The following is a 13,884-nucleotide window of genomic DNA, read 5'->3' as shown; positions in this document are numbered from 1 at the left end:
AACTACAAGTTTCTTTGCTATCTAGCTGACAGAGACTTCATGCACTGGTCTTTTCTGCTTAAAAAAAAATATGTACCGTGGATTAAGCCAAAGTACAAAGCAGAACAGTCTGCTTCTTCTGCTGCTCTGATTTCAAATATGTTTTAAAACACATTGCCAAGTATTGAAAAAGTTAAGACAACCACTACAAAGGAAATCTAAGCCATTAGACAGCTCTGTCCTCCAGACACCTTGCAGATAAGGCTGCTTATCCAGCCCAAGATTTTCTAAGTTCACAATGTTCACAACTGCGTACAGCCACTCAGAAAGGGAAATACTCGGCCACAAGCACTTCTTCCTCCACATCTGGAGCACAACATAGAAACTATTCTTTAAATGAATACCAAAATAACGTCTGTAAACTAAAACCTACTCAATGCAAGTAGGTACTACAGGAGGGTTTTGGTGAACCACCTCGGGATAACACACAGGTTAGCTGAGGAAGCTCTGAAAAGCCAGTAACGCTGTGTCCTCTCCCTATATCCCAAGCACCTACAAAAGTACCATGGGAAGTATGCAACTTGTGCCTTAAAATAAAAGAGCCACTAGAACACCAAATACTTTGCCATCTGACCAAGTCAAAGTTGGCAGCGCTCGACTTCAAAGCTTCTTAGCTGTAGCGTGCCTCTGCTTCAGCTTAAGACTGAACCGTAATCCTCTGGATAAAGCATGCTGGTACGTGCTGTGAGGTTTCACTTGGAGATTCTTAGAACACCAGCAATAACCTGGAGAGCCCAAATTTAGCATTCTCAGTTTTATTTTATTTATATATAAATATGTTTTTTTAAATATCCCAATTTATGGAAACCTTACAGGCTACCAATATTCCTCAAAAGGAGTTCAGACTTCAAAAAACCCATAATGGCAAGATATCCCATTTAAAATACCTCTGTTCTGTACAGCACCCAGCTGTCTATTTGTCCATTGCTACTTAGTAGCTCACCCAACCTATCTTCAGTTTTCTCTTTTTCACCATGGCCTTCACAGCAGCCTGTCTTTTATCAGAGATACACTGCACCACAGAAGCACAAAACTGAAGACTGCTTAAGCAAGGAACTGTTTGATTTGATCCAGAAACCTGCTGCTGGACTGTGACTTACTCCTCAAGGCATCTCAACTTGTTCTCTCGTCTCCAGTAGTCTCCCAGGTTCTTAAAGCTCCAATGTGTTAAAAAGAGCCCCTATGCCCAATAAAGAATTTTGGATTGCATATTTATGCCCTTGATTTGTGATTTAAAAAAAAAAAAATTAATTAAAAATGTCAGTATATCATTGCTGTTGCTCATGAAATGTAGAGAAAGCTTCTGGGAATTTTTTTTCCTCCTCTTACAGCCACATGGTGTTTATACTTTACAGTGACTAAACAGGTGCTTAAATAGCTTTCAGGAAAGGAGGTGTAAATTAGCTTGAGGCCTACCTTTGACTAACCACTGTCCTGTCTCTTTAGAAGCAATTAGATGCTTGATGTACTCTGAAGACTTGTAAGAATTTTCGAATATGATTTTCTGAATATTCATGCACATATGTACGGATGAAAAATCAGGCCACCCCCTGACTAAACTATGGAGAAATACTAGTATTAATATACATCATATTTTCAGATTTTCTTCCTACAAATAGTTTTAACAAAGAGTAGATTATAGATCAAAATAACAGCTTAAAAAGATACTAAGCGTATCTTCAATCACTCATCCTAAAAAGTAAAAAGAATGGCACCCTGTGCTAGCTGTTCACTAGATTTCATCAAACTTTACTTACACAGGAGACAAGAATAGGGGTGTAAGCTAAGGGTAAACAAGTCCTTAATCACTGAAAACTACAACACACCCTTGTAAAGGTGCAAAGAGCTGCCTCTGAAACGGAGACAAAATGATCAGGGGCTGAGCCAATGTGAACGAGCTGATTAAAAACCGGGTATCTACCCTCCTTCCAACCTCATCCAACACTGCACTTGGCATCTGGCCTTAACCTCCCCCTAGGCAGCAGCAGAAAAAGATGAAAAGACAAGTGATTTTGCCCAGTTTTCCTATCCACAGCAAAAGGAAAAGGATGCTCTTTAAACAATCTCCTAAAACACCACATCTCCATCCTCGTAGCAATTGAGAACAAGAAAACGCATCTTCTTGTTAAAAGGTTGAAAGCTAACAGAATATATTTTAGTGACAAAGATATGAGAGCTTAAAAATAGCAACTAGATATATATATTAATTATATGTGTATATATAAGGTATACACACACTAGCCTCCTCCAGTTTCTCAGCAAGACAGACAGCACATGCTTCGTGAAGTAACACAGCAAACTAAAGCAGAGCTACAAAATTACTGCAGAGACCAAAGAGCAGAAAGAATCACTTCTACAGGACACTTAAATTTTTCCAAAGAAAACCATCACCAGTCTCTGTGACTTATTCTGTCCAACAATGGGTGCAGACAATGTCATTCTGGTTTTAAGTTGGTCCAGCATATGAATTATTTATCTACTGACAGCATTATTACACCTTTAATAAATTAGTTTTATTTGTATATATTCACTGCTGAAATGTAATTTTTTTCAGTTGCATTCTTCAAAGAAAAAAAATAAGTAACTTCAGAGCAGAACTGGTGCATAAATTTACAGTATCTTCCCCCCCACATACAAAGTGGGGAATATGGCCAGTTATGACATCTTAATAAAAAAGTAATATTTAACAGAAGACATATGACACAAACAGCCAAACAAACAGAACCACTACCACTAAGTTCTCGTCATTACTATAATCAATTACCCTGGGAGCCAGGTAGTGCAAGGGCAATGCTGTAATAAATTTGGCTTACCTATGCTCGGTGGACTGCCATAGTTTACAGGTGACTCTGGAGGCCTCCCACAGTGTAATGCAGCAAGAGCAGATCCCTTCCATACAACGTGCTTGCAACCTGTTTTAGAAGAATTACACAACAGATGTTTTTCCTTGCACAAAATCGCAGAAGGGGCATGAAATATACCGAATTCTCAGAACTCTCACACAGTTTTCATACTTTTGTTTGTACGAAGCAAAGACTGTCTGCCAGCTCCTAATAGCGTCTGCACTCCAGGGACACTTTGGGGAATTTCTTGCTCTAGAAGTGGTCCTAGTCGATGACATATTTGAAGCAAGTGATCAGGTGCCAAATGTCTGTAATATTTCACCTATTATACGAAAGAGTAAACAAAACATTTGATGAGAAAGAGTCATATTTTGGACAAATTACCACCTTTTTTTTCCCCAGATCATTACACGAATCTTAAAGAAAATTATAGTATATGAAAGATAAAAACATAATGACCTTTAAGTACAATAACTCATCCCAGCTGGTCCCAATTAATTTCTTCTATTCAGAGCACGCTACTTGTACAGAGAACCGTTGCTATCTACTAAGAGTTTAAAGCACAGTTGGTCAAAGACTAATAAGCTGCTTTGTAACAGTGAAAAATGTAAAGAACATTCAATATTACATTTAATTATCTGTCTGGTCGATTTCAATTACTGTAACAGAAGAATGAGAGAAGGATTCTAAGGACAGCAATATTTACAGTTACTGGAAGATTCACATGCACTAAGCAAGTACCAGGGCTTTGTAAAGGACAGACACTTGACACAGAAGCATCCTGCCACAGCTTGCCTAAATTCACAAGACCTTGTTGAAGGACCACAAATGGATTTTTTTTAAACCTCTTTCTGCCACTGCTCAGTTTCCAGCTGCAGGGTACCAAAGCTCACTCCTATTACCCACAGCAGACCTTCTCACATGATTATAACAACGTCAAACCACTATTAACAGCAGCCCAGACAAAAACAGCCCATTCTCTTGAACTACCATAATTACAGATCAAAAGATCACCTTGTACAACATCTTATATGTCTTTACATAAAAGCTTTGAAACATACATGGCAACAGTAAAATCCCATTAACACAAAGCTTTCTGTTAAGAAAAAGTATTTTTTAAAATGCATAAGTTATTGCCAGCTTAAAACATAGCAAAGAATATTTAAAACAAGATGACTAAGAGGGAGAATAGAAACTCAATCTTCTTATGTCCTAGTACAACAGTGGCATGTAATAGCTTAAACCCTCACCCAGCCCAAAATGTTTTCACAGGTTTACTTTTACTTTGCAGAAAACAAAAGCATTGCAGCAAAAGCTTGTGATGGTTTGCTGACTGACATTTTAGGCAGACCGATGCTTCTGTACTACAGCCCATTAATAGGAATACACCTCATTCTTCATCAGACGTGCTCCTCCCTTGCTGACACGCTGTGACCGCTTCTTGTATTCCAACAATCTGCTAACGTAAAGGCTGCTGGCCTCTGAAACGGGCTCTGGAAAAGCCCTGCTTACACTGGGAATTCCCACCACCCCAGCCTTCCAGTGAAGGAGGAAAAGTTTTCTCTTATGGTACTCTTCCATGAATCACATTTCATTTGCAGAAGGTCTTGCAAGCTGCTGAATTTGATTGACTACCCCAAAGTCAAATGACTTTGAAAATTCAAGTTTTAAAAAAATAAAGGCTTATTTTTTAAAAAAATATTAGAAATTATTTAAGTAACGCTGAAAAGCTGCAGTTGATTATACAGATTAGTTCATTCGGGTAAATTTAATGACATCAGAGAGGCACTCGTAAATGAGAGAAAAAAATAATCTCACTGAACTGAGAACTTGTGATTCTGATTCATTTTTCTTATCAGTAACATGCAAATGAAACTCGCTTCTCTTTGGAGAAGGAGGAATCACAGTCAAAACACACGCTTCAGTGCCCTAAAATATTAGAATAGCTGCAAGTAGTGACAAAGCTACATACAGTTCCCACCATCAACAGCCCAGATCTATTTCCTTGGCTTTTATTCTCCTTTGCTCCTATGAAAAGGAGCACAAAAACTTAACGAATACAGCCCTTTGTAGGGATCTATCTGCATCCAGACTTCACAACTCTGGAATCTGAACTTACCTCTCAAAGACTAACAACTAGGTTTTGTTGCTGCTGTTCAAATAGCAGCACTGAGCTACCTATAACATGGTTGTCATTTTATCCTGCTCAACACATTTATTTTTTTTTAAGCATCCTCACAAGTGCACAAAATCTAAAGCAAATGAAGCAAATCAGCTTTGACACATTCCCAAACTACAGCTAGCTCGCATCTTGAGTCATCCGTCTCATGATTTGTCAGAAGCCATGTGTTCATTTTTTTGTGGTGTAGCAGAAACAAGGTAGGCTCAATTCTTCCTGCAGTTTCTGAAGCAAATGATTTGGAAAAAGGGGAATCTATTTGTATTATTCTTAACATTTTTAGTAGGTACGAGCATCTTAAGGCATACCTTTTATCCACACCACAGTCTCTTTGTGAGAACACAGCCGTTCGTGCCACGTTACACAGCAGTACCGTGATACTTCTGAACAGCATTTTTCTGAGTAATCGTTGTTTGCTACTAAGCCCAGCTCGTTAACAAACTGATTCAACACTACCAAGCGAGCTGTATGCTAAACAAAAATAAAATCGAATGAGTGGCACAGGCCATTTAAATGCTTGGCAGTTCCAGGAAGTTTATAAAACAAATTCCAGGAACCATGTATAAGAAAGTACCATTGGTGATGTAAGACAAAAGCACAGAGGAAATCTTTAAAAAGTAAAATAAGGCTTATTTATCTGTAAAATTCTGCTAAGGTAAAAGCCTCTTATTTCATTTTAAGTTTCATTTAGACCTGCTCCTTCCCTTTTTCTCCTATAGAAAAAAAAAAAAAGTAAATGAGGGAACTTAAAAAATTTGTTAAAAACACATTATAAAGTCAGTTTTCTCAGGGTACTTTCTTCTCCTTGATAAAAAAAATCTCAACACTATTCATTTGTGGATGTGACTACACGCATTACAGTAGAAGTCACAAATGAAAAAAGTACTTAAATTTATCTTAGTTCGACAATTCCTCCCTTTTTGACAAACCATAAAAAAGCTAAAACCAACATAAAATATACCTACTGCCCTCTTAAAAATTAAGTACTTCCAAGTCAGATTTAAGTGACAAAAAAAAGAAATAAAATTACTCCTTAAAAGGATACTTTACAAGCTTTGTAAAAAATAGAAGAGCTTGTGACAAGCCAATAGAATGATGGAAATTTGTTTTGATCCCAAAAGGAGAAAGTGGAAGGAAAAAAAACACATGACAGATGTACAAGTATTTAAAATTCATGCAGCTCTAAATGAAAAGCAGACTGGACTCTACACACACGAATTTTAAAATTTTATGCCAAAATCGTGATGTCAAGCAGTAAATAAACACAGATTTTTTTTTTCCTGCCAGCCCCACCTAGATGAAATTCTAGCTGGTTTCTGTCCTCCTCCCATTAGGCTGTCTGCACCATCTAACTGCCCTGCTCCTCCAGCAGGAACGCAGAAGACAGGCTTTTGTGAGAAAAAGGACGAGCTAACTCACTTCTAGTTCAAAACATACAGAAAACAAGTTAGCAATACTTCTTAAACCTTACTATAATAAGAATCAGAACCACTAGAAAGCACAACATTTTCAGACGTTCAGCATGAATAATATTTCCTAGACAATAAGAAGCTGCATTACCCTCAAGCTCACCCTTCATCTCCTACCCCCAGCTTTACTTATCCCAGATGAACTGCACGAGAATACACTAAACGCAGCTAGACAGCTATTTGGACTAACATTCAAAACATTATTACCTTGGAAATAGACATAAGTGCTTATATGTTCATTCTGCATGACTCTGCAGAATAATTCAGCGTCAGAATCACAATGAATGAATCAACAGAACCATAATTTAACCTAGACTCCTTAGTTAAATTTGCAATGCATAATTCAGTTACACACAGACTCTTTTAGACACCGAGTAAAATATAACCCTCTTCTGGAGCCTCCTCCAAGCACTACGCATACTGAAACGTTCTCCAAGGCGTTGCTGGTTTCCCCCCCATGGTACCAGTTCGCAGGCTTTGCTGCGAGTCTAACAGCACACACGGACATTCACCAGGACCTAAGTCAGCCAGCTACTTTTATTTCAAGAGATGGGAGCTCAACCTTACTAAAACCAGCAGCCAAGCCAGCTTTAACTACTGCGCTGTACAATTTATTACCCAAAACAAGCTCCAAATTGAGTTACAGTAATTGTTGTACTATATCAGGCCATCCATCAAATTGAGAACCCCGTACCGCTAGCTACTGCCTTAGTGCCTTAAAATTAGGGATTGCAATAACATGCAATTACTTTTCTCTGAATCATTTTGATGGGGGGGATGGAACAACAGAGGTGAGAGTTCGAGAATTAGCGATTTTCCCAGAAACATTTATTTCTGGTGTACCTTCAACAACGCATGATTTAAAAGCACAGGGATAGTTAGCCAGTGCTCCCTACAGAATGCCTTTTATTTTAACATGAAATAGACCCACACGAAAAAACAGCTGTCCTAAGAATACCTGATTTGTTTTTCAACTACTTAATACTTTTAGTAGGCAAGACCAGAGCAGATAAATTTCTCCAAAGCTCAGTATAAACGAGCTGCTGCAAGCTTGCTACTTACCACATGGTAAGTTATGAACAAGTGGAGTAGCACTTTCAGCCTCGTGGACTGAAATGTTCAACTCTACATACTCCTGTCAGCACAGCTGTACCTGTGTGTCTATACTAGACTCATTCCAAACCTTTGTGTTTTTTTTTTCTTCTTCTTTAAGAGAAGGTGCACCTTAGAAAATTAACAGTCCTCTTTAATCCATCTTTCACCAGCTTAGTCTCAGCCTGAAAGAACAAGTGTAAAGCAGCTCGCTGACACACACTGGTTTGCTCCTGAGGTAATCAAAGGGAACTGGTTCTTTGCACAATTCATCATTAAAATATAATGGTGTTAACAGAGAGGCTGTAACACCATCTCAACTACCAGCTGTGGGAGCAATCTGCAGGACAGAAATGCTGGTGTTGTAGAACTAAAAAGCAGTTACTTAAGTTTACATATGCCCAACAGCAACACTGATAATGAGAACAAAACCACTGCCCAGGATCCCAACCATTGCACAGGTTTTCATACCACCATATCTAAGACTTTCAGACCACCTTCCCAAATAGCACACAGACCTTCAAAATACTGTAAATAACAACTAGATGAGGTAGCTCTTTGATTTAAGTCTCATTTTTCTTCCTTATTCCATCCAATACCTTTTCAGCCCAAGACTTCCTGAAGAAACAAGCCACTGACTATTTGGTTACTTATTAAGAAAGAGAATTATTAAACAGTAACCACAGCACTGCCTAGAAGCCCTTTCTGTGTTAGAAAGTATAAGAACAATGAAACACAGTGACAGCATACGGTGTCAATGTCCCAGTCCCCTGACACTTGGTTACACAAAGGTGCACAAAGTTACAAAGAACAAAGGTTGGAATGGCCTAAATACACAGCCCTTCATTTTCACTCCAAACCACATTTAATAATTCAGGGCAGGGGAAGAGGAGGTGACAAACGTCAGCAAGATAGGAATAAACAATCTCGGAGAACAACAAAGCGTGTTGCACTGCCTGCTAAATCTGCTGCACTATCATCCTGTTCGATGGGGATTCTCTGCCTTCTCCCTCCTCAACCACCACCAACAGAAATAAAATCCAGCAGAGAAAATCACAGATACCTGAATATTTCAGGTAAGACAGACAAGTTAACACGATAGTTCTGAGTGTATACACTGTGGTGCTTGCACCCTAAAAGACCTAAAACATCCCTGTGATAGCTTTGAATGGCTACAGTGAATCTGAAGTCACCTTCAGCCAGCCAAAGTCCAGCTTGCCCCAGAAAACATCTCCAGCAGATCCCCCAGGCCCTCTGACCATCTCCCTCCTGATGGTATAAGGCCCACGTGGTGCTGAGCACACGGAGCCAGCTGAATCATCTGAAAATCATCGTTGTGCTGCTCATTTCTCAGACGGTTCAGCTCCCTTATCTGACTGCCTGCACACTTGGATGAGCACACAAAGGATGCAGCGGGACTGGATGGCTTTCAGCAACAGCACACAATTAGATCAGCTACACCCACAGCGAAACTGCAACATGAAAAAACAATTACCCCGGAGTCAAATGATGCACCAGAGCTTGTTTGTGTGTCCGGGCCCTAATAAACATGTTTTAAAGCCTATCAGCAATTCAGAAGGCTCCCTCAACTCTGCTCAAGTGAGCTATTAACCCTCTCAAGAGCCCTCAATTTTCATCCCCTATCAGGAGAAATCCTCTGCCTCTCAAGAAGAAAAGAAAAATAGCAGTTCAATAAGTTTTCACAGCTGATACATGAAAATAAAAACATCCTGAGACCTGAGGAGTCTGGGCGCCCTTGGTACTTAGGCTGTATGCTATGCACCAGGGATGCAATTCGCAGAAAGTCTTTGGCCCTAGTGCACAGGTGTAGGGCTGGCAACAGAAACACTGACTTGGCACTCTGGAATAAGAGACCTCAGCCTCAGAGCAAGAATCAAGTAGTTTATGCTCCAAATAGTGACTACAGGAAAAAAAATATATAGGAATACTAGAGTTTTATGAAAAGATGCTAAAGAAAACAAACCACAGAAGAGCATTTCTGAACTCATGCATTTCCCTGTGGCATTACAAGCCCGCACAGCGTGGTGTTAGCTTATAAGAAAATGAAATGTTTGTTTTCACTGGCCAAAAGAGAAAAATTTAAGTAATTTACGAGATGAAAACTGCATCCAATTTAAGATTATTTGCACAAATTAAGCCACAGAAATAAAATATATTAGGACTACATGTTTTGGTTTAGTATTTGAAAGTTAACTCTTATAATAAATAAATGTTTTCAAAAAGAGGACAAAACCAGGAACAATATCTTGAAAAGATATGCTCCACTAGATCCACATAATTACATCCATAATAAATGGCATGGGTTTGCAAATAATAGAACAGAAGCTTGGGGTTAAATCCCATCAGCTGTTGCACAGAGCCTTTACTCCCTTCCAGAGTAAAAGTCGGGCTCCTAACGTTACACTGAGTCACACTGATCGGTACTTTTGGTTCTTAGCTTTTCTCAGCCCTTTCTGTGAAGTTTAGTGAAAGTTCAAGGTATTCAAGTCAGAGGAACGGTGCCAGCACATGACAAAACATGCCCTCTGCAGAAAGAAAAGTCAGCATCTTAAAGGCAGAAAAAAAAGATATGGATACATTATTGCTATGTTATCATTAGAGGAATGAAAGAACATGGGCTAAATCAACATCAACTTCTAGCTTCGCAGCGAAAGATTCCTGAGTTGGAGTTAAATGAGTTTTTGTTTAATGTGTACAAGACATTGTGAAAAACACTTCTTTTGTATGAAACAACCTTCACCTTGCAAATGCACTTCTGTGCCAGTTTTCACAAGCCTAAAACGTCAAGTGATACTAAGCTCACACATCTTTGACAACCAAAGCCAGAGCAAACATCCAGGAAGGAGAGAAGTACCAAAGTAACCAACTGCTTTTTCTCTCCTCCCCCAGTTTCCAGGTAGGGGCAAAGTGGAGAAGGACACACAAATGTTTACCGCCAGCCTAAGAAAGCTTTGTTAAGAAAAGTAGGAAAAGAGAAGGGACCCAATTACCACCATATGGATCCAATTACCACGAGCATGTGGATTCGGAATCAAGTCCAAATTACGAGATGTACATCTCACGTCATTACGTACCTATTCTAAGTTAGTATCTATCTGCATCCCAACAAAGAAGGGTCTGAATGAACTTGTCATTAGAGCTTCTTAGCTTAATCTTTAAGATTTCCTTCTTCTCACTTTCTGTCTTTACATCCTCTTTTACACTGGCTACGTAAAAGAACCCCAAACCCACCAGACACTGAGACTGCACCTCCACCTCTTTAAAGGATAAAACACAATAAGGGAATGACTTGTGCCAAGTTTTACCACTCAGCTTGTGACTGGTGCTTGAAATAGAAAACACGGCCTTCGACAACCACATGCATTTACAATGCCTCGGCGAATTCACCTCTTGGTTCAGGAAAAAGAAATACAGTAAACAAATTGTTCCAATCCAAAGAAAAGTCCATAATTCACATTGTCATATTCACCTATGCATGTTCAAAACAACCTTCACGCGACCCGGTGTTTACTGGCTGCATTATGGATGGGAGCTGTTCCCTCTCCTTTTGCATGAGCTCAAAAGTTCTCTACATGTCTAAATCTCAGTTGTGGAGGTCAGAACCACTACAAACATCCCGAAAGCTCAAAGGGAAACCTTGCTTTGATGAACACTACAAGCAGGGCTCACTCTTCCCCTGAAACGTTATTCAGAAATTCAGAGACTGAATTATACAACAGCGTACCTGTAACGAAAACAATAGGGGCAACAAGTTGCTAACAGGCACAACTCAGACATCTTAATTGCTGTCCTCTCAACTACTATAGTTCACAGGATAACAGAAAATATACGTATGTTGATGCTAGCAGAGACAGGCCTGAAGTTAGTATCCATCTGCATCCCAACAAAGAAGGGTCTGAATGAACTTGTCATTAGAGCTTCTTACCTTAACCTTTAAGATGTCTTTCTTCTCACTTTCTGTCTTTACATCCTCTTTTACACTGGCTACGTAAAAGAACCCCAAACCCACCATACACTGAGACTGCACCTCCACCTCTTTAAAGGATAAAACACAACAAGGGAGCGACTTGTGCCAAGTAAAGGGATTTAGTACCTTTTCTATAACAGATCTGTACCTGAGATGCAAAGCACACACTGAGAGATAAAAGATAAAAAGGAAAGGAAAGAGGAAGGGGGGAAAACGAGGAAAACAAGGCAAGAAAGCGCAGCAAACCTGGGCTGTGCGCCTGGCCGCTCCGGCTCTCCTGGTGCACAACGAGCAGCAAGCCCCGCGGGGCTCCTGGGGAGCGAGCCGGGGACGCCTCCAGCTGCAGCTCCCAAGCCGGGGGAGCGACGGCGAGGCCGAGGCCGAGGCCGTGCGTGTGCACAGCGGCGTGCAAAAAGCGCGCCCGGCTGCGTGTGCACGGGCGGGCAGCGGGCGCGCCCCCGCCTCCCGCCATCCCGCTGGCCCCGCCCAGCCGCGGGGAGGCCCCGCCCCCCGGAGGCGCGAGGCCCCGCCCCCTCCCCCCGCGGCCCGGCCGTGACGTCCGCAGCGCCTCCGCGGCTCGCGCAGTGCGGGCGCGGCCCCGCGCCCCGCCGGGAGGGGGGGGGCTGCGCGCCTCCGCCTGAGGGGAGGGGGGGGGGGACAACAAACAACGCGAAGGGAAGGGCCCGGTTAAAAACAAATAAATAAATAAAATAAATAATAATGATAAAGCCCTGAAGTTTGTGTGTGTGTGTGTGTGTTTTTTTTTTTAAAGTCGTCTTTTTTTTTTTTTTTTTTTTTTTGCGGGAAATTCAATTTTTCGGGCTGCTGAAGGGAGAGAGGAGAGGAGGGGAAGGGAAAAGGGAGGAGCCGGAGCCGGGCCGGCGGCCGCTGCCTTACCAGGTTCTGGTAGCTGCGCGGGTGCTCCTTGCCCGTCCAGTCCGTGCGCTTGGGCAGCAGCTGCAGGAGGGGGGGACACAAACAGGGGGGGGCAGAGCCGTGAGCACCCCCCCGCCGCCCCCACACAGCGGGCAGGGGGCGAGGGGAGGGAGGGAGGGGAAGGGAAGGGAGAGGGGGGTGAGGCCGCGGGCGGGGCGAGCGGCGCCGCTTACCTCTTTCTCCGCCACTTCTCGGATCAGGACCTGCGGCGACAACAAAAGGGGGACGGGGACAATAAAATCGATAAATTGGGGGAAGGAGGGAGAGAAGGGAAGGGAGGGCCCTCGGCTGGGGCCCGGCCCGGCCGCCCCCTTCCCATCCCTTCCATCCCATCCCATCCCCGGCAGGCCCCGGCGGCGCCATCCGCCCCTACCTGAGCCGCTTGCTGGCAGGGTCCGTCCTCCAGAAAGCGGGCGATGAGGAAGTAGAGCTCTGCGGGGACAGCGGGGAGAGGCGCTGAGGGCTGCGGAGCCCCCCTCTCTCTCTCCTTGTTTTTTTCCCCTTTTCCCCCCTCCCTCCCTCCCTCCTTTCCCCGTCCCCCCCCTCAGCGCTCACCCGCTCGCAGCTCCGCCGTGTGCCTGCTGCCGCCGTCCCCGGACATGGCGAGGCGAGGACCGGAGCGGCGGGAGGAGGAGGAGGAGGAGGAGGAGGAGGAGGAGGGAGAGGGGGGTGGGCGGGGGGGAGGAGGAGGAGGAGGAGGAGGAAGGGGGGGGGGGGGTCGGGCCGCGCTCCCGCGGCAGCGCCGGGGCCCAGCGGCCGGCCGGCGGCTGTCAGCGGAGCGGGACGAGGCCGGGCTCCACCATTCGAGCCCCGGGCGGGCAGCGGCGGCGGCAGGAGGAGGAGGAGGAGGAGGAGGAGGAGGAGGAGGAGGAAACAACAACTCGCGGCCGCCCGCGCCGCCAGCAGCCAGCCACACGCGCGATCCCTCCGCCCGGAGAAAGAGTCCCTCCTCCTCCTCCTCCTCCTCCTCCTCCTCCTCCTCCTCCTCCCTCCGCGCCCCCCGCCTCAGCCCCGCCGGCCCCTGGCGCCGCGCCGCCCCTCCCCCGAGCCCCCGGCCCCCGTGAAGAAGATGGAGGAGGAGGAGGAGGGAGGAGGAGGAGGAAGGAAGAGGAGGGGGGGGGGGTGTCGCTCCTCCTGCCCTCGTAGGATGAGGGGAGAGGAAGGAGGGAGGGAGCCGCGTGCTGTGTGAGTGAGCGTGTAAATGAGTGTGTAAGTGTGTGTGTGTGAGTGTGCTCGGGCAGAAGATGGCGGGGCGGGAGGGCCGCTGGGTGTCGGAGCGGCGCTTTTCTCTGCGCCGGCAGCGAGGGAGGGAGGGAGAGGGCGGCCGGAGCGCGGAGG

General features: G+C 43.9%; 1 protein-coding gene across 2 annotated transcripts in view; it reads right to left on the bottom strand.

The window, feature by feature from the left end:
- The window catches only part of PHIP (pleckstrin homology domain interacting protein), a 111,106-nt gene extending 97,226 nt beyond the window's left edge, over positions 1-13,880 (bottom strand). For both annotated transcript variants that reach the window (XR_011095225.1, XM_068678117.1), the window contains exons 1-6: positions 13,102-13,880; positions 12,920-12,978; positions 12,720-12,749; positions 12,508-12,567; positions 3,054-3,204; positions 2,853-2,951 (exon numbers count right to left, since the gene is read on the bottom strand). Coding sequence is in view for 1 of the 2 variants with exons in the window: in XM_068678117.1 (XP_068534218.1) it covers positions 2,853-2,951; positions 3,054-3,204; positions 12,508-12,567; positions 12,720-12,749; positions 12,920-12,978; positions 13,102-13,147 (445 nt within the window). In the remaining variant the exon portion in view is untranslated. The remainder of the gene's footprint in view (positions 1-2,852; positions 2,952-3,053; positions 3,205-12,507; positions 12,568-12,719; positions 12,750-12,919; positions 12,979-13,101) is intronic.
- Between the last annotated feature and the right edge of the window lie 4 nt (positions 13,881-13,884).

This window comes from Anas acuta, chromosome 3, assembly GCF_963932015.1.
Source record: "Anas acuta chromosome 3, bAnaAcu1.1, whole genome shotgun sequence".
Taxonomy (NCBI): Eukaryota; Metazoa; Chordata; class Aves; order Anseriformes; family Anatidae; genus Anas; species Anas acuta.
This window is presented reverse-complemented; position numbering and strand designations above follow the sequence as displayed.